The 20,600-nt window shown below is 40.5% G+C and overlaps 1 protein-coding gene across 1 annotated transcript; it reads left to right on the forward strand.

Annotated features, from left to right (window-relative positions):
- Positions 1–2,426: 2,426 nt before the first annotated feature.
- On the forward strand, positions 2,427–19,702 carry FRG1 (FSHD region gene 1). The gene is made up of 9 exons (XM_081084714.1): positions 2,427–3,366; positions 6,241–6,311; positions 8,937–9,062; positions 10,076–10,133; positions 12,170–12,284; positions 14,194–14,298; positions 16,705–16,796; positions 17,325–17,435; positions 19,596–19,702. Exons 1-9 carry the CDS (start codon positions 3,305–3,307, stop codon positions 19,630–19,632), a joined length of 777 nt encoding a protein of 258 aa, XP_080940840.1. The 5' UTR covers positions 2,427–3,304; the 3' UTR covers positions 19,633–19,702.
- The last annotated feature ends 898 nt before the right edge of the window (positions 19,703–20,600 follow it).

Consider the following 20,600-nt stretch of genomic DNA (forward strand, 5'->3'; position numbering starts at 1 on the left):
TGCTGGGCTCGGGGCACTCGGCGCAGATGTTTGCCAACACGTGGCAACCCTGACTTGACCTGGGCGCGTGTGATCACAAGGCACCGCGCCCTGAGGCTCCGTGTCCCTCTGCAGGCCTGGCCGGTAAGCCCCTGGCAGCCACGGCCTGAAGGAACTCGGGCTCGCCCAGCACACACAGGCTGAGAGTAGAGATGTACGTCTCGGACCCCTCTCTCTGTCCTTACTGCTCTGTCTCTCCTGGGCCACTCCATGCAGCTGAGAAGCAGAGCACCAAGGTGGACATTCTCTGACCTTCCTTTATTTGTCCCTCTTTTCTTTTTTTGTCTGTTTGTTTGTTAATCCTCACCCACGGATATTTTTTCCATTGATTTTTAGAGAGAGTGGAAGAGAGGGAAGGAAAGGAAAGGAAGGGAAGAGAGAGGCATCAATGAAAGAGACACATCGCTTGCTGCCTCCTGAACGTGCCCCAACCAGAGCCGGGCGTCGAACCTGCAACCCAGGTACGTGCCCTTGACCAGGAATCGAACCCAAGACCCTTCGGTTCTCGAGGCACACGCTAACCACTGAGCAACACCGGCCAGGGCTCCATCCTTTTCTGTCTATCTGAGGAAGTCCCCGGAGGTGTCTAGGGCTGGGTACCTTACCAGAGACACAGCAGGGCCCTCTCCTAGTCGCATTCCTTAGGAGTCTCCTCCTTTCTCCAGGGTGGAAGGTTTTCTTCCCTAGTCCAGTAGAAATTCCCTTAGCTCCACCTTTACCTAGACAGCTTGCCAAACTTTAGACAGACATCCTGACTCTACGCCTCACCTCCCTTCTCTTAGAACATGTGCTTTAGAGAATTTTTACAGATGGCCCTAGACTTCAGATGATCCCACTTAAGATTTGTCAACGTTTATGACGCAAAAGCAATAGGCATTCAGCAGAAATGGGCGTGGCTAAGCTACCATGTCCAGAACCTTAGGAGTATCTTTTACTTAGAACAGTGGTTCTCAACCTTCCTAATGCCGCGACCCTTTCATACAGTTCCTCATATTGTGGTGACCCCCAACCATAAAATTATTTTCGTTGCTACTTCATAACTGTAATTTTGCTACTGTTATGAATCATAATGTAAATATCTGATATGCAGGATGTATTTTCATTGTTACCAATTGAACCTAATTAAAGCATAGTGATTAATCACAAAAACAATATGTAATTATATATGTGTTTTCCAATGGTCTTAGGTCAGTGGTCGGCAAACCGTGGCTCGCGAGCCACATACGGCTCTTTGGCCCCTTGAGTGTGGCTCTTCCACAAAATACCACATGCGGGTGCGCATGTACAGTGCGATTGAAACTTCGTGGCCCATGCGCGGAAGTCGGTTTTGGGCCTGGGCGAGTCTATTTTGAAGCAGTGGCGTTAGAAGAAGTGGGGTACGTTCGCTGAGGTCGACCCCTCAGATTGAGGACGTTTTTAGCAAAGGCCAGCTTAGGAGGACCCTAATTAAGTAAATAACAATATACCTACCTATATAGCTTAAGTTTAAAAAATTTGGCTCTCAAAAGAAATTTCAATCGTTGTACTGTTGATATTTGGCTCTGTTGACTAATGAGTTTGCCGACCACTGGTCTTAGGCGACCCCTGTGAAAGGGTCGTTGAACCCCCAAAGGGGTCGCGACCCACGGGTTGAGAACCGTTGACTCAGGATCTTTTCAACTTAGGAAGTATTTATCAGGACACAACCCCATCCTGAGACAAGGAGGTTCTGTAAGTCCCTTCCCTGCCCGGTTGAGATGTGAATCTTTTTTAACGCCTCTGGCCAGTTTACAGCCCAGGGGTGTCTTCCTCAAGGCCCTGGAGCCATCATCCCTTTGAAACATGACCCTTCCTCCCGGTCTCTGCAGGGTAGCAGCCTAACTTCCTGGGTGCCTCGCTCCTAGCGGTAAAACCACCTCCTGTCATGAAGGCTTCAGAAACTTCCTTTTCCTTCGGGCGTAACCAGGGGGCACACAGGGCCAGAGCCTGTAGGACTGACTCACGGCCGGCAGCCTCCTGCAGACCCGATGCCCACGAGGCCTTGCCCCTGGTTTCCAGCTTCTCCTGCTACAAAGGGAGACCGGGTCCAAGCAACCCGAGCACAGCCGCGGGTCCTGCCACCTCCTCCCATGTGCTTCCACCTGCCCTGCGCGCCGTTCACTCCAGCAGCAACAGCGGTAGCCTCTCATCTTCCCCAGCACTCGGCAGACTTTCCAGAGAACCCGCCACACTCGGTATAGTCACCTTCTCAGGTCACATACATGGAACTTCATTATACAGCTACGGCGGCGGGAGAAATGGCATCAACATGCCAGGATTCCCCTCCCGGGGGAACAAGAGGCTGCCTTGCAGGTGGGGGGTAATCACCAGCTATTATTTCCTTAGGAAGGTCACGGGGCGGTGCAGAAGATGGTGTGGAGCGGGGAGACGGAGCGGGAGGTGAGTTATTAACCGCGGGAGAGGCAGGAGCAGGCAGGGGGCCCCGGAGGCAAGTGGCTGCGCTGTGCACGCCTCGCTGAGACCCGCCCGCACCCGAAGACCAACCTCCCACCCCCGCCACCCGGATCCCCGCAGCACTTGTGAACTCTGCGGCCCGAATTCCGACACGTCATTATCTTTCATTTTATTCCCTAATCGTTTCCTGTAGCACACCACGCGGGTCGCCTTAGTTAAAACGCTACAGTAAACGCTTATGTCACTGAAACGGCCTGTAAAGTCCTCCAGGGCCAGAGGATGCTCTGGGCTGCACCGGGAAGGCGGCCCAGCCCGCGGATGGCAGCACGGGAAGGAGTGATTGTTCACTCTCTCTGGGTGATTGATTCGCTCTCTCTGGGTGATTGATTCGCTCTCTCTGAGTGATTGATTCGCTCTCCCTGGCTGATCTCAGGGTGTCCGCCTCGGGGACCCCGCACACCCCGCAGGAGGCTATCCGCACAGAGAAAAGTCACCCGCGGCTGTTATACCCGCTTCGACCGCCGGAGGGCGCGTCTCCCCGGGTTCCCGAACACTCGGCGTTCAGACCCAGCGAACGAGAGGTGACGTATTTAGACCCTCCGCCGCCGCCGTAGCCGGGACTGTAAACAGGAAGTGGGACTCTGGCTGAGCCTCGGCGTTCGGGGAGGAGAACCAGCGGTTTAGCAGAGAGGCCTCCGGCCGCCGCAGCGGGCGCGCGCTTCAGGGGCCGGCGCCTCGTCCCCACTTCTGTGCCTCCCTCGCCGCCCCGCTCGGGTGGAGGTGTTCCGTCCCGCGCCGGAGCCCACCTTTCTCCCGAAGCGTCACCAGGGCCATGGCCGAGTACTCCTACGTCAAGTCCACCAAACTGGTGCTCAAGGGAACCAAGGCCAAGAGGTAGGTAAGGCCGGACGATGGCGAGGCGGACCCCTCTCTGTCCGAACAGAGTCTCCTGGAGGCCGGGACCGCTGTCAGTCATGGAGGCCCCCAGCCGGGGCCGGCGCCGGGAGGGCGGAGGCGGGGAGACGGGAGCCAGACGCCCCGCGCGGGGAGGGGGTGGAGGGCGGGACCGGCGGCCCTGCAGCCTCACGTGTGGCCCATCCCCACCCCTACTCCTCCCCGCGGCAGTCTGGGGGCTCAGGTCACAGCCCCCTGCCTTCGGGATTGTTACTTTCACCGCCGCCTCCCTCCACCCTGTTTGGGTAGGGATAGATAGGGGCTCCAGTAGGAACTCCACCGATGACCGGGTTTGTGATTTGTGGCAAGTGCGTTAATATCTCTGAGCGAATCTTAATCCACTCGAGAGGGGTTAGTGACACTCCAAAATGATTGTCATGAGGGTGAAGGAGGAGGACACGTGCAGGAAATCCTGTAATGCGAGCCTCCCGTGCGGGCGGAGGGCGGAGGGTGATGGAGGTTTTAGGAAAAGGTACCTGCCGGCTCCCATCTCCACCTCTTTAACCGGTAGGTTTGCTGGGCTGACTGTCTGACACACGGTAGCGTTTCCTCCTGGTCGCGGAGATTTAAAACCCAGTTTTGGGTTCTCTTGGGTGAGATGGGAAGAAAGTGTCCGGGAGCAGCCGAAGCCGCTGCCCTGGGATAGGTCTGCAGCTTTTCCTGTGTGAATTCCGGACGGAGGGGAGACTTCCCTTCTGAAAATGTACTTTTTCATGAAAACGCAAACAAATCCTATATAAGAAAAGCCTACTATGCCAAGTGTCCAGTCGTCCGTTCAACCAATCAAATCATAATATGCTACTGATATGCTAAGGCCACTGGCTCGCTCTGATGTGCACTGACCAGAGGGCAGATGCTCAACACGGGAGCTGCACCCGGGGGAGCACCACTCAGCCAGAAGCCAGGCTCAAGGCTGGCAAGCACAGCTGCGGTGGCAGGAGCCTCTCCCACCTTCGCAGCAGCGCTAAGGATATCAGACTGACAGCTTAGGCCTACCCCCCTGGGAAGCAGGCCGAAGTCGTCAGTCGGACATCTCCCGAGGGCTCCTGGACTGCCAGACGGCGCAGGCAGGGCTGAGGGACCCTCTCCAAGTGCATGAATTTCGTGCACTGGGCCTCTAGTGTCTTATAATGATCGTAACTACTGAGCATTAATTAACACCTATGTAGTACTTTTTATGTGCCAAGAACTGTTGTAAACACTGCATATTAACTTTTTTAAATCGCCCCTGGGTTTTTTAAATTATTGCAATATAATTCCCATAAGATTCAATATTTTAACGCACAGTTCAGTGGTTTTTTGGATATTCACAAGGTTCACCCCTATCTAGTTGCTATACATTTTCATCACCTCAAAAGGAAACCCCTTACCCATGAAGCGTTCACTCCTCCCGGTCCCCCTCCCTGTCCCTGGCGGTCACTGGCCTGCTTTCTGTCTCTGTGGATTGGCCTGTTCTGATTGGTTCACGTAAATGTAGTCATACAACATGTAGCCTTTTGTATCTGGCTTTTAGCAAAACTTTCACGAGGTCCATCTGTGTTGTAGCAAGTATCAGTACTCATTCCTTTTATAGCTGAATAATATTCCATCGTGAATGTAGTATCTATGAATATGACACATTTTGTTTATCCATTCAACAGTTAATGGACATTTGGGTTTTTTCACTTCTTGGCTATTATGAATAATAGTGCTGCAAATATTCTTATACAGTGAAATGAGAACAGAACCACCAACATCTGTGGGTCACAGGGAAGCAGTTCTAAGAGGAAAATTTATAGCGTTGCATGCCTATCTCAAGAAACAAGAAAAGTGCAAGCTCGATCACTAACTCTGCATGATGTTGCAGAAGTGAAGGAACCAGGTTTGCTAAAGTAATTGTGGTGATAGAAATGTGTTAGCCTCAGAAGCCACTGAGGTGGTTCATTCTATCCTAGTACAGTGTAAAAAAGAAAGAAAGAGAGAAAGAGAGAGAGGGGAGGGGAGGGAGGGAAGGAAGAAACAAGAGAAAGCCCCAATAAATGATCTAACTTTACACCAAAGAAACTTGAAAAAGAACAAAGCCCAGAGTAGAAGGAAATAATAAAGATGAGAGTAGAAGTAAATATTCTTATACAGTTATGAACATATGTTTTCATTCTTCGTGGGTCTATACCAGGGGTGGGCAAACTTTTTGACTCGAGGGCCACAATGGGTTCTTAAACTGGACCGGAGGGCTGGAACAAAAGCATGGATGGAGTGTTTGTGTGAACTAATATAAATTCAAAGTAAACATCATTACATAAAAGGGTATGGTCTTTGTTTTCAATAGTTTTATTCATTTCTCCGGCCCGCGGGCCGTAGTTTGCCCACGGCTGGTCTATACCTAGGAGTAGAATTGTTATGTCATATGGTAACTCTGTGTTTAACTTTTTAAGGAATCCCAGACTAATTTCCAAAGTGGCAGTGCCATTTTACATTCTCACCAGCAATACAAGAAAGCACATATTAACTCTCAATCCTCACAATAACCATAAGAGTTGGGTCAAATTATTATCTTTATTTTAAAGGTTGGGAAACTGACTCAGTCAAATTTGCCAAAATCACAGAGCTCGGAAGTGATATAATCAGCATTTAAGAATCAGGCGGGCTGGCTCCCGAGTGTGCTCTTAACAGTAACACTATATATACATGATCAGAAATAAGAGTCATGTCGATATAAATTAATAATTTATAAACCAATGTACAGCTTAAAAGATTCTTCTGAGATTCCACCTTGTGATATTTAAAATGCAAATCAGTATGCCTAAACTCATCTATACAAATTATCTCCTGTAGTAAGAAGAAAAAGAGCAAAGAGAAGAAGAGAAAAAGAGAAGATGATGAAGAAACCCAACTTGATATTGTTGGTAAGTTTTCTAAATTCCGAGAAAAGTTAGCACTGGTTGGGATCCTTTTAAAAATATCTTCCTACTTAGAGATAAATAGTAAAAAGAAAGTAGGAGCAGTTTATGACCTATTCATATTTATCTCAAAGTGCTCAAGTATTATTTATGGTTGTAGATTTATTCTCCAGCACAGTAGGTGTCATCGATGCCTTTCCATCATTATCAGATGAAAGCACAGGAGAGAGGAAACAGCTCTGATTTAATAGACACCATTAGACTACTTTTAATAGCCCAGATTCTGATACATTATTTTCAAGTCCTCATATAAATATTTAACCAAATATATTTTACAGAGTATAGTAAGTCCTAACTTAAAGTTGTCGGTAGGTTCTTGGAAACTAAACTGTAAGTGAAATGATGTATGGTATAATGAAACCAGTTTACCATAGCTGATTGATATAAATGAGAGTTAAGTTCCTTCAGCATATTTTTAGTCATAAAAACATCACCAAACTTCTACATAAAGACCCAGAATACTCTACTATTAAACATAAGATAAATACGAGCTATACATACACTTAAGAAAGATGAATATGAACAAGTAAGAGCCTTCTTTTCCAACCCCCTTATTTCAGTTCGGAGTTGCTGGTGGCCAGAGTCTATCCCTGAAGCTCAGGATACAAGGCAGGCACCAGCCCTGGACAGCACGTCCTTCCATCGCAGGCACCCTCCCACACCCTCCCACACTCACTCAGACCGGGACAGTTGAGACACACCGGTTCACCTCACATCGTTGGGATGTGGGTGGAAACCTCAGTACCCAGAGAAAGCCCACACAGACGTGGGGAGAATGTGCAGACTTCACACACACTGGCCCCAGCTGGGAATCGATTTATTTTTTCTCATCAACTTTAAACGTCACATCATTGAACAAAACAATGTTACTCAATGACTTGTTTTATTTTCTTAGAACATGTATGCATTTTAAACTAGTGACTTGTATATCCCTAAAAGAAATATATTCACAGTGAAAATAATTACTTTGTATACAGTGAAGTTAATGAAAATCTTAATTACACATCAAAGTAGCCCATAAATGGCAACAGAAATAAATTGGCCCAAATATATTTAACTAGCCTGTTTTCCAGTTAATTCTTCCATCCTTCCCACACCTATACTTTAAAGCAGTTCTTTCTTTTAAAACTTGGCAGGTTGCATTTTGAAACTTTGTAAGTTATGGTTCCTTTACATTTTATATGATACGGTATAAAGCTAATATTCCAGAAAAAATCTCACATTTTTTTGAAATAGCAAATCAACAGTTCTACAATTAAGATACATATTTGGGTAGATATCTAGGTGTAGAATATCTCTAAGGGTAGGTGAATATTTAGCTATATGAGTTAAATGATAGGTTATCCTTTAAACTCATCTATATAAATTATCTCCTGTAGTAAGAAAAAAAGAGCAAAGGATACGTGAATATTTAACTATATAAAAAGCTGCCACAAATTTTCTAAAGTGCCTGTACCACCTTACCCTCCCACCAAGAAAGTATTAAAATTCTATTCTTACTCTTTTCTCTCAGTTTGTGGTTTTACTTTTCATTTTCTTAACTGTTTTTGGATAAGTGTAAGTTCGTGATTTTTATAAAACCTAATTCTTTTCTATTATGACAGTCACCTTATTTCTCCAGTCTAAGAAGTCCTTGTTTACCCCAAGGTCACAAAGATATTCTTCTATATTTCCTTTTACAGGCTTTATAGTTTGGGGTCTTACATTAGATCTATGACCCATCTCAAATTAATTTTGGGTATGGTGTGTGGTAAGGATCCGGGTTTGGGGGTATGATTTTCCACGTTTGTATCCAGTTGTTTCAGCAGCACTATTACTTTCCTTTCCCCATTAAACTGCTTTGGTATCTTTGTCAAAAATTAATTGATTTAATATGTCTTGGTCTAGTTCTAGATTCTGTTCTATCAAGTTGTGTGTTTCTATTGTTTCACGGATATATTTGTCTTGATTACTATCACTTAACCAAGTTTTAAAATCAGGTGATACGAGTCTCCCAACTTTACACTTCTTTTTCAAGATTGTTTTGATTATTCTAGATCCTTTACATTTACATGTAATTTTATAATCAGTTTATCACTTTCTACATTAAAGCCTGTTGGATTTTCAGGAGAATTGTATTGAATATGGATCATTTGGGGAGACTCAACATCTTAATAACATTGACTCTCAATAATATGCAGTTTTAGTGTAGCTGTCATCCATGTCCTTTTTTATATCCTTAAATATTTCATAACTTTACACTATTATAAATAGAATTTTTATTTTTATTTTTCAATTGTATATAGATATGTAATTGATTCCTATATATTGAGCTTGTAGTCTGAGACATTACTAAATTCATGGATTGTATCATTGCCAATGTCCTGGTTTTGATGTTGTGCTATCAGTAGCAAAGTTATGCAAGAGGTTCCCATTGGGAGAAAGTGAGTAAAGGGTATATGAGATTTCTTTCTATTATTTCTGAGAACTGCAAAATAATGTTTTTAGAAAGTAAGTTATAACAATAGCAATAAGTAAGAACTTTGTGTCAAATCTAAAATACAAATTTTAAATATTGATTTTATTTTTTAGGAATCTGGTGGACAGTAACAAACTTTGGTGAAATTTCGGGAACCATAGCTATTGAAATGGATAAAGGAACCTACATACATGCACTTGACAATGGACTTTTTACACTGGGAGCTCCACATAAAGAAGGTTTGTGTCTGATAGAAGTGATTAAAAGGAAGGCCACGAAAGTATACATTTTATTGCGTTTGTTCACTTAGGCCAGCATCTAACTAATCCCAAGCATATTCCAAAGGAATGAATCTATTGCATTTGACCCTTCCACTTTTCTTTCCTCAACATTTACCTCTTATTGGCAACTCCCTCTTTCTAATATAAAAATTATAAAACATTTTGTATAGTTCCAGAAGGATATCTATGGAAGTCAAAAACAACATGAATAACTGAAATGATATGTAGAAGGAAAAAGAAAACATGGCTGAGTCAAAGTTTTGAATTCCTTTATTCTCCGACTTTTTGCTGAAACTAACCTGGAACACTGTAAACAATTTAAAGTTTTCTCATTCCCTTTTAGCTCATCAGAGAAAGCATTGAGATATGAGGTAATTAGAAAATAAAAAGCAATGACTTTTGGTCTGAATGGCCATCGTTTGAATTAATTAAAGCATTTAATTTTTTAATTATGACATAGTTTGTTCATGTACTGGCTGCATTTTAAAACACAGAGAAAATATCTTGAAAGTGACTAAATAAGCATCATGCTGACCCATCTTATTAAGCATGTAAAACAAATATGGCATTTATGAGAAGATAAAGTAGATCTTGGTAATATAAATACTGCATTATAATTACATCATAATGTAATATTTGTATATTTAATTTTTATATATTTTTTTCATTGATTTCAGAGAGGAAGGGAGAGGGAGTGAGAGATAGAGACATCAATGATGAGAGAGAATCATTGATTGGCTGCCTTTTGCATGCCCCGCACGGGATCGAGCTCACAACCTGGGCTTGTGTTCTGACTGGGAATTGAACCGTGACCTCCTGGCTCATAGGTCAGCGCTCAACCACTGGGCATGCCAGCCGGGCTACATTTAATTTTAGAAGAAAAATACATTTTTTAAAAAACTGTAGGCTATCTTTACATGTATATTTATAACAAATGTCAAATTTATTTCAAAATGTTTTTTCTCCTGTAGTGGATGAAGGCCCTAGTCCTCCGGAGCAGTTTACAGCTGTCAAATTGTCTGATTCCAGGTAAGCTTGAGTTGAACTATAATTAATCTTTTATTATTTTAATTTTATTTATTGAAGTTTTTAAATATATATAAGCCCACAGAGTAACTTTCACTTTAAAAAGCAAAACAATATTTTTGGAAAGTGTATTTTGTGACATTTAATAAAATATAACATTATTTATATATCCAGTTAATATGTAGGTGTTATTAAATTACATTTTCAATAACTCCATCTTTAAAAGAGAAAAGCCCCAGATAAAAGCATACATTATGATTCCTAGCAATATATAATACTATGCTGGGAAAAACGAAAATGTTACCAGTGGTCGGCAAACTGCAGCTCGGCAAACCGCAGCTCGCAAGCCACATGCGGCTCTTTGGCCCCTTGAGTGTGGCTCTTCACAAAATACTGGCTCTTCCACAAAATACCGACTTCTGCGCATGGGCCACGAAGTTTCAATCGCACTGTACGTGCACACCCACACATGGTATTTTGTGGAAGAGCCACACCCAAGGGGCCAAAGAGCCGCATGTGGCTCGCAAGCTGCGTTTTGCCAACCACAGTTATAGACCAAGTAAGATAGATTAGAAAAATCCTGTGACAAAAACAGACCTAAGACTGTTATTACTATGATATTTAAACTCACTGATTAGCAATCAAGAAACAAATAGGAAGGTAGAAGAAAGGAATATTGTTGAAACCAGCAGAGTTGTTACATAGGCATAAAAACCAAAAGGACATTTTGCTCGCTATTTTTACAATCATTTTATAAGCTGACCTTTTTTTATTCTCAAAATGCAAAAGTACAGAATGATGCTCTGTGTAGTAGAACAACTAAATTTCATATTCTAGTAATTGGCTACATCAAGACAATAATGACTTGTGTTATATTATCATTAACCTATACATGAGTATAAAGTTATCACAGGGGGTTGATAAGCTAAAAACATAGAAATCCTATTATTTTAAAAAAAACAAATTAAGATGATTATTTCTATACTTTCTTTGAATGGCCAACAAGTACACCAGACTTTTAAAGAATAAAAGTGGAAGAAGAAAAATCAGTAAACACAAACTTCTTTATATCTTTTAAGAATAAATAATTTGGAAAATATTTGCTATATAATGTATAAGCCAGGGGTGGGCAACTCCTGGCACGCGTGCCAAACATGGCACGCCAGTAACTTTTGCTGGCATGCGAAACCCTTTCTATAATCTTCTATTTACAATTTTTTTCTTAATATCGACTTTATTATTTTTCAGATAAATTCAGTGTAAATAATTTTACATAACAAGTTATCTTAAAGACCATAGACATGGATTGAAGAGAGAGGGGAAGAGCAATATCTATGCCTCTGTCTTAACTCTCTCTGCCTTCCTAGATCCAACCAGTGTTTTGGTTTCATCCACATACACTTGTGAATCTTTGTTCTCAGAGATGAATTTTGTTAAGTCTCGTAATAGGAGTAGCCTGACGGATGAAAGTAGTAGCTCATGCATATCTCTGAAGGTCACGAAATATAAACGTGATGTAAAATCTCTGTCATCAGTGATGCAGCAGCAAAAGTCCCACTGATAATATCAAATTGAGTCATAAAGTTTTCTGTCGGACTGTCAGTGTACATGTATACGTTAAAAAATAAATGTATTTTTCATCATCATATACTGCGTTCTTGTCACTCGAATGAATTTTATTATTTCTTCAAGGTTCTTCACATATGTACACCTTAAGAGAGATCAAGTAGGCGTAACATGTTCTCAAAAAATTAGGGTTGACACACAGAAGAATTTTGAGTCAGAGATTTTGCTGGTTTTGGCACACACACAAAAAGTTTGCCCACCCTGATATAAGCTATAATGCTTGTAATAAAAGTAGAATATGACATTGTATGTACAGAACTACACTTTCCTATATGGTAGTCATTAATCATTTGTGACTTTTGAATATTTGAACTATAGTCTGAATTTTTATGTACATACATATTATTTTTATGTTCTATATTTAATTTTCTTTCTCTCAGTTTTTAACATCTATCTTGTTTATTAATCTGAAGAATTGCCCTAAAATCTGGCTATGGAAAATACCTTGGTATAAATTCAGATGGACTTGTTGTTGGGCGTTCAGATGCGATTGGACCAAGAGAACAATGGGAACCAGTCTTTCAAGATGTAAGTGCTATTAATGTTTATAGAAAGCTTCTTGTCAATGTAAGGAATCTCTTTTAAGGATAAATCAACAATTTTATGCACAGAAAATAACGAGCAGCACTATTTATAATAGTAGAAAAATAAACTTTAAAACATCTATAGTAGAACATTATATATCCATTAAAGTAGTATATTTGAAGAAGAATGAATTTGGAAAATGTTTTCTATATAGTAGTAATATATAAAATATAATGCTTGCGATAAAAAGCAGAATATAAAGTTAGGTATATATATAGAATTACATTGTCCAAAATGTAGCCACTAGCCACATGTTTCCATGATGATAAATTAGCCAAGCACCCCCCAAAAAGGGAGAATTACTTAGACTTGTTCCTCCTTGCCCTGAATTAAAACCTCTGGATCACTAACTTTTTCACTCCAATGAGAAAAACATTTTCCCATTGCACATTGCAGCCTAGTACACACGTGTATAACTGAAACAAGAGTAGTACTTGGCAGTACTTATTTATCTACATGCTTGCACTCTGATCTCTTCTATTCTATCTCTGTTTCTGTCTCTTTTTATTTTTTCCTCAGTACTGGTCAGGACCCACTAAATTCAGTTCATGAACTACTAATGGGTTACAGCCCCTTGTAGATAGATGATCCTACCAATATACTGAGATGCTCATAATAAAAATTGTATCAACAGAAAAGGCTGTTATATAAGGTCAGGATGATGAGTCAGATACTAATGCTCATACAGAACTTAAGGGGCATTCATCTCACTTTATTTGGGGGAAAGACATAAAGTTTTTAAATTTTAAATTAAAGAGAGACTTAAAAGTCCCTGATATAACAAATAAAAGTGGATTGCAGAAAGTAACTAAAAGATCAGCAGTACAGGTTTAAATCACCTGGGAATATACAGCCATGTCCAAGCTCACCCAGGGTCATCCAGATGACAGAAAACCCAGCCCTTGCCCAGCCAGCGTGGATCAGTGGTTGAGCATCGACCTATGAATCAAGAGGTCACGGTTCAAATCCCGGTCAGGGCACATACTCAGATTTTGGGCTCGATCACCAGTGTGGGGCGTACAGGAGGCAGGCAATCAGTAATTCTCTCTCGTCATTGAGGTTTCCATCTCTCTCTCTGTTCCTTTTTGAAATCAAAAATATATTAAAGAAAACCCAGCCCTTGTCATCTTGAGTAAAAAATTAGATCCATGTTATTAGCACTTTCATAACTGGATATAAGGCTATTAATACATTTTTGTAATTATTATGTTTGTGGATATTTTGTTTGATGTTTAAGGTACTCATTTTTTTAAAAGAATCAACTATATACAAGTTATGATTAAACCTTATAATATGTAAGGAAATTTAATTAATCAAATTTATAATCTTGGTTCAGATACACAAGAAAATTAGTTTTCAAAGTTTTGTTTATCAGAATCAGATAATACATTGAGAAATAAACAACGAAAAAGAATAGGAATATTTCTTTCCATGCACAAAGGTCTCCCTGACGTTGATTCTTAAAGTTCCGAACAGTAAACTCAGAGGCCCCAAAAGCTAGCTTTTGTATGATACGGTCTTAGGGAGAAAAATTTTACTTAAAGCACAACTGTTTGAGTAAATTATTGTTATAATTTTTATTGTGTTTAAAGCTATTTTTTTCAAACTCAACTAAATTAGTAATATCCTCAATAGATCTTTTAGATAAAAGGAAATAATTCTATTTGATCTAGTTAGAATTTAGTCTTACTAATAGAATATACTAGAAATATTTATTGTGGTTTTCTTTAAATAATTAGATTATAGGTGGTTTTAGTTTTCTGTATTTTTTTTCCAGGTTTTCTCCAAATTCTTTTTCCTGATTCCTTTTGCAGATATTCTCATAACCATTTTTTATTGTTATTTTATTTAGGGAAAAATGGCTTTATTGGCCTCAAATAGCTGCTTTATCAGATGCAATGAAGCAGGTGATATAGAAGCAAAAAGTAAAACAGCAGGAGAAGAAGAAATGATAAAGGTAATCATGACATTTTTCAATAGGTTAATACATGTCATATATGATACGACTACATCTCTTTAAGATGTTGAAAAGTAAAAAAATAAAATGTTGAAAAGTTATTTCCTCTCACTTGAAAGACTTATTTCATTGCTTTTTATACTGTGCTCCAAATAAGCTTTGTTTTTAGCTATAGATCCCATAACCGATGGCGGGTTTGCACATTGTGGAAGAGAAATGACTGGATAAGCTCCCTTGCTAGTATTTCCATGTATTACTATCTTTTTCTGAGTACATCCACGTTTTTAGCCCTATCTTTTTTTTCCTTATCTGCATTTTTTTTTTATCCTCATCCAGGGATACGCTTACTGATTTGAAAGAGAGAGAATATTGATTAGTTGCTTCTTGTATAAGCCACACTGGGGATCAAACCCACAACCTAGGTATGTGCCCTGATGGGAAATCAAACCCAAGACCTTCTTGGTGCATCAGATGATGTTCCAACTGCTAAGCCAGCTGGCCAGGCTAAAACTTAATATTTTAAATAAATAAATATGAGCACATGATTCCAAAATTTTCAAATACAAGCATATATAAACATACGTCTCCCACCCTTCTACAGCAAGCCTGTCAAACTCGCAGCCTGCAGGCCGCATGCCTCATTTATTTGGTCTGTATTAGCCTTTGAGTTAGACATGCTTGTTCTGCAGCCTTCTAGAGTTTCTGAATAAAAATATAAATGTTTGTAATTTTCTACTTTTTTACACTAAAGTTAGCCTTCTTTATACATTGGTTTACACACTGATTTTTTTTTCTTACTTAACATTGTATTTTGGAGCTTTGCCCTTATCATTACACTGAAAGTTTTCCCTCTCCTTTTGGTTTTTCTTCTTCCTCTCTCTCATTTTTTAATAGCTACATAATATTCTATTTTAGGGGTATACCATAATTGATTTCATCAGTTCTGTACAAATGGAAATTTAGGTTATTTCCAGTCTTTTGCTGTTATAAGGAGTGCTGCAGCACATAACTTTGAATGTGCATCGTTTTGTGGGTGTGCAAGTATATCCGAGGGTAAGCTCCCAGAAGCATAGTTACAGGGTCAAGGGTTATAAACCTGTACAGTTGTTTACATACTGCCAAGTAACCTCTGTAGGGGTTGTACTGACCTACACTCCCGCCAACATGTAGGAGAAGGTTACTAGGTTGTTTGAGTTGTCTCATACTTGATCATCCGTGTTGCTAGTCACTGTATAAAATATAAAAGTATTAACAGAATTTTCAGAGCCCTTGCCCTTAAATTCTGGATCTTTTGATGAATACGTAAAAGTCTTTGCACGCATCTATCCAGTATCTGTGCGTGCTTTGTGTTAAACTCCGTGTTATATATTTGATTTTACTTTTAAATGTTCTTGGCTTTCATAATGCTCAGTTTTAGTCGTTCAGTATTTTTTTCACTTTGAAAATATCACTTACCTTTTTTTTTTTTTTTAATATATTGTATTGATATTTTACAGAGAGGAAAGAAGAGGGATAGAGAGTTAGAAATATCGATCAGCTGCCTCCTGCACACCCCCCACTGGGGATGTGCCCGCAACCAAGGTACATGCCCTTGACCGGAATCGAACCTGGGACCCTTCAGTCCGCAGGCCGACGCTCTATCCACTGAGCCAAACCGGTCAGGGCATCACTTACCTTTTAAAGCAAGAATAACACCAGTAGCTCTTCACTTCATTATTTGGAGTTGATTGGTGGAGAAAGAAATACCACTCTACACAGCACAAAAAATTAGAAATTTCAGAATATTTCTCAAAATTTCATCAAAAGGTATTTTCTCCACCAAAATCTCAAATAATTTTCATCTAAAACTTAGATCTTAATTGCTGTATCTGTCTCTGTTCATTTATGGCAATGGATAGTAAGTGTCAGTCAAAACTTAAGAGATTATAAGAAGTATTTAAAAGGGGTAGATTCCGGTCAGATAAAAACAAATTGTGTTAAGTTAAAAGTTTGGATGTATTTGGTAATAGCCTATGCAAAGTAAAATGCTACTGTCTTAAGCGTTCAGTGTTATGAAATACACACTACCTGCTGGGATAACTAGGTCCTCCTGTGTGCACTTTGAGGCCAAAATTAAATGACTGCCTAGTTGTTTAGCAAAATCTGATCTGCAAAATGTTTTTCAAGTAATTTTCTCTTTAGTGTTTCTGATGCAAGGTTCTAGAGAAACATATAATAGCAATGATTTATATGAATTATATATGTAAGTAAAAACAATATCTAGAACCTGTCTTTTTCTGAAGCTAATTGCTACGTTAATGGTTTCCTTCTTTCGCATAAGAAGTCACCTAGAATGTTCTTGTGTGATAAGAGGGAAAGGGGGGAAGATGAATGTGTACTTACTGGGTTCTCATTTCCAATATCCAGATTAGATCCTGTGCTGAAAGAGAAACTAAGAAAAAAGATGACATCCCAGAGGAAGACAAAGGAAATGTTAAACAGTGTGAAATCAATTACGTGTATGTAGTCTTTTCCTTTTAGACCTACAGATCTGACAATGACGTGCTTCTCAAGGGGCCTAAAATAAAATAACCTGAAGGACAGGAAGAGGCAGCATAATGTAAACTCCAGGACAAAGCACTGAGCTCAATGCTTTTCTTTTTCACAGTCCTTCAGTTTTCCTAATTATCCTTCTAGCTTCCAAAGCTAAGTCACCTGGCCTCGTGTGTCCTTCCTGTTAATTAATAGAATGGCTGTACCGTGTCAGTACAGACTCGCAACCCTACGCTGTTCCATAACCAGGAGATGGACTCCAGCCCGCATTCCATAGTGGAGGTGAGGCGTGTAGAGCTGCCAAGCAGCTGCCCTCTTACTGGGAGCACTAACTACGAGCATCGGTATTTGAAAAGCTGTATGTTACTAAAGAAATATACAGTAATTAGGGTTTTTTAAATAAATGAAAACTTAAAAAATATTTGTAAGTGCATCAGCAATCAGATATAATCAAAGTTTGAGATATTTTTTCAAGAGAGATATTTTCTTAACAGAAAGAAATTTCAGAGCTTCCAAGACCAGAAACTTAAAATAAGTAAAGAAGACAGTAAAATTCTTAAAAAGGCCCGGAAAGATGGATTTTTGCATGAAACACTTCTGGACAGGTATGTATATTTTTACTTATTTCCAACTATGATTAAGTACTCAGTAGAAGTGGTAAATATAAAACCCAATGTTCTTTTTCTCTTTTTTTTAATCCTCAAGGATATTTTTCCATTGATTTTTAGAGAGAGTGGAAAGGAGAGAGAAAGGCAGAGAGAAATATCGATGTGAGAGACACATCGATTGGTTGCCTCCTGCATGAGCCCCGACTAGGGCCCCTACAACTGAGGTACGTGCCCTTGGCCAGAATTGAACCCGGGACCCTCCGGACCACAGGCTGATACTCCATCCACTGAGCCAAACTGTCTAGGGCCCAATGTTCTTTTTGAATTACTTGTAGTTTTCAAATATTTACCTTTATTTCTAATTTGTGGACATGGTAATATTACCTAAAAATGACATCGTAAGTCTGGGAAAAGATCACCAAGAAAAACTGTCTAAATATAGTCAGATTCCAAGTACTTATATATTTTGTTGTAAGAAATTCAGATTTCACTGAAATTACATCATAAGTTTATTTACAACATCTTTTTATAACTGTTAGAAGAAGGCTAGAAAGAAGTCATTTGATTCATTTCAAAATTCAGTTAGTTCTATTAGAGTGACACAGGTTCCTAAAAATGAGATAAATATAGGTCAGTTTAAAAATTACTAAGTATAGCCGAAACCGGTTTGGCTCAGTGGATAGAGCGTCGGCCTGCGGACTGAAGGGTCCCAGGTTCGATTCCTGTCAAGGGCATGTACCTGGGTTGTGGGCATATCTCCAGTAGGAGATGTGCAGGAGGCAGCTGATCGATGTTTCTCTCTCATCGATGTTTCTAGCTCTCTATCTCTCTCCCTTCCTCTCTGTAAAAAATCAATAAAATATATTTTTAAAAAAAAATTACTAAGTATAAAATTAATGAAATTGAAGCACTTTTATTAAGTCAAATTCAGAAGTGTGCAGGATCTTTATCATAGCACATTATTGATACTTATTACTGTTCCTATTTAGTTAAGTAATACTCTGGATTTACAACATTAAAAACTGAGTAGAGAGGTTAAACTTTGAGCTTAACAACTAAAATCAGAGAAGTGCCAGATTAAAGAAGAATTTGCTAATATGCCACTCATTCAAGTCCAGTGTTGCAAAATTAATCTTAAGACATTTCTTCGTATTACTTGATAAAAAAAAAACAAAACACAGTGTATTTCCCGCTAACTAGTTGATCAAGTTATTAACTGAAGCCAGTAAATGATGAAAGAATTTTTCCCAGCTAAGAAAATTAGCATCTAGTTTCTAGTTCTAAGGAAATTAAGAATGAGGTATAAAAATAGTCAGGTTATGAACTCAGAAGAAATGTCCTCTAACTTTTATCACTTAACAAAATCACTACATTGTTAAATAGAAGTTTGGGCATGCTTAAAATCAGAGGTAATTAAAATTGCTCATGTGGACTGAAAAAGCCCTTAGGCACATTTGTTAAAGATGAGGAAAAGACTTTCGTAAGAATAGAATCCATTTAGTATGAAACACTAGAGGCCCGGTGCACAAATTCGTGCACCAGTGGGATCCCTCGGCTCGGCCTGGCCTGCGGGATCGGGCCAGAACCGGTTCTCCAACATCCCCCAAGGGGTCCCAGATTGCTAGAGGGTGCAGGCCGGGACCCCCACCGGTGCACAATTAGGGCCAGGGAGGGACCACGGGAAGGTGGCCAGCTGGGGAGGGACCACGGGAGGGTTCCAGGTCGTATCTGACCTGTCTTGCTCAGTCCCGATCAGCCGGACCCCAGCAGCAAGCTAACCTCCCAATCGGAGCATCTACCCCCTGGTGGTCAGTGCATGTCATAGTGACTGGTCGACCAGTCGACTGTCTGCCCCCTGGTGGTCAGTGCATGTCATAGCAAGTGGTTGAGCCGCCTTAGCATATCATTAGCATGTTACACTTTGATTGGTTGAACAGCCCACCAGATGACCGGACACTTATTAGGCTTTTATTATATAGGATAGGATAAAATTGCAAAGTAAAATTTTAATTAAAATATTTTAATATAAACGGTGTGGTAATATCATAACCAAAATTGAGAACACAGTTTCTAAGCATGGGTTTTTATTTAGTAGCAGTTGACTATATATGGAATGTTTTACATTGGTTAATTTTTATTATTTGTCTTTTTAAACAGGAGAGCCAAATTGAAAGCTGATAGATACTGCAAATGACCAGGGTTTTTTATCTCTGTCTTTTGTTTGTTTTTCTGAATAAAATAATCAGTGGAAGTGTTTTTATAGAGTTCTTGGGTTGTGAAATTATTGCTAAACTAGTAGCAACTTTAACCAGGTTCAGCTGAGCTGCTCCGTGGATGTCCTTTTTCGTTCACTGCAGGGTTTCACATGGAAATGAAACTTGGAGTCCACGGCTAACGCGCCACAGAGTTCTGTTCTTTTCTGATTTCCTGTCATAAGGCAGTGGTGCCGCTCTGTGAAGCTGTTTCTCGTGCGGCTCGTGGGGTCTGTCTTACCGCTTTACGCTTACTGCTTACCCTGCGTGGCCTGATGCAGTACATGCTACTAGGTACTGTCAGGGCTGACCAGCAGCCCCTGAGCGACGCGTGAATGGTTCCTCTGACACACGTTTGTGTGAGAGAGAGCTAAGGGACTGCTTGGCTCGAGAAACCAAACCTCCCCATTCGCCTGCCTCCTCAGGCTTTATAAAATTAACTATTAGGTACTGTCAGTAGGGTAAGCATCCTTGAGAAGACACATCCATCTGCAGGATCCTTTAAGCAAGGACATCTGAAGACTAAGCACAACAATTCCAGTGAACACCTGGGGGCTCAGATTTGTTTGCAAAAGTCAAGGCAGGGGTGGCCACCTTCAGCCAACTCCTGTCCTGTGCCTTCCCACAGGGAACCTTTAAAGGGAAGTTGGAAAGTGCCAGTCCCATCGGCCAGCAAGGCTTTGATTCTACCTCTTCAGTGTTGCCCAAGTCACACACAAGCCAAGCACATGTCCAAACAAGGGGGCTGGGCAGAGAGAAGTCAGGCATTAGGCCACAGAATGGGAACAGGAAACTTTACAGAAGAGCAAGTAGGCTCAGGACAGAAGATAAAAGTAAAACTGAGGAAAGCCCCTCTTTTGGACAGTTTAGCCACAGGATATCTGTGCAGTGCTTTCCTCTCACTTGTGAG

The sequence above is a fragment of the Myotis nattereri genome, assembly GCF_964212035.1.
Source record: "Myotis nattereri genome assembly, chromosome: 2".
Taxonomy (NCBI): Eukaryota; Metazoa; Chordata; class Mammalia; order Chiroptera; family Vespertilionidae; genus Myotis; species Myotis nattereri.

What these genes read in the sequence shown, in the direction of transcription:
- FRG1 (XM_081084714.1), top strand. Translation starts at nt 3,305, where the DNA reads ATGGCCGAGTACTCCTACGTCAAGTCCACCAAACTGGTGCTCAAGGGA. An exon ending in GTCAAATTGTCTGATTCCAG is followed by an intron (nt 10,134 to 12,169) that starts GTAAGCTTGAGT and finishes ATTAATCTGAAG; the next exon opens with AATTGCCCTAAAATCTGGCT. An exon ending in GAGAAGAAGAAATGATAAAG is followed by an intron (nt 14,299 to 16,704) that starts GTAATCATGACA and finishes TCCAATATCCAG; the next exon opens with ATTAGATCCTGTGCTGAAAG.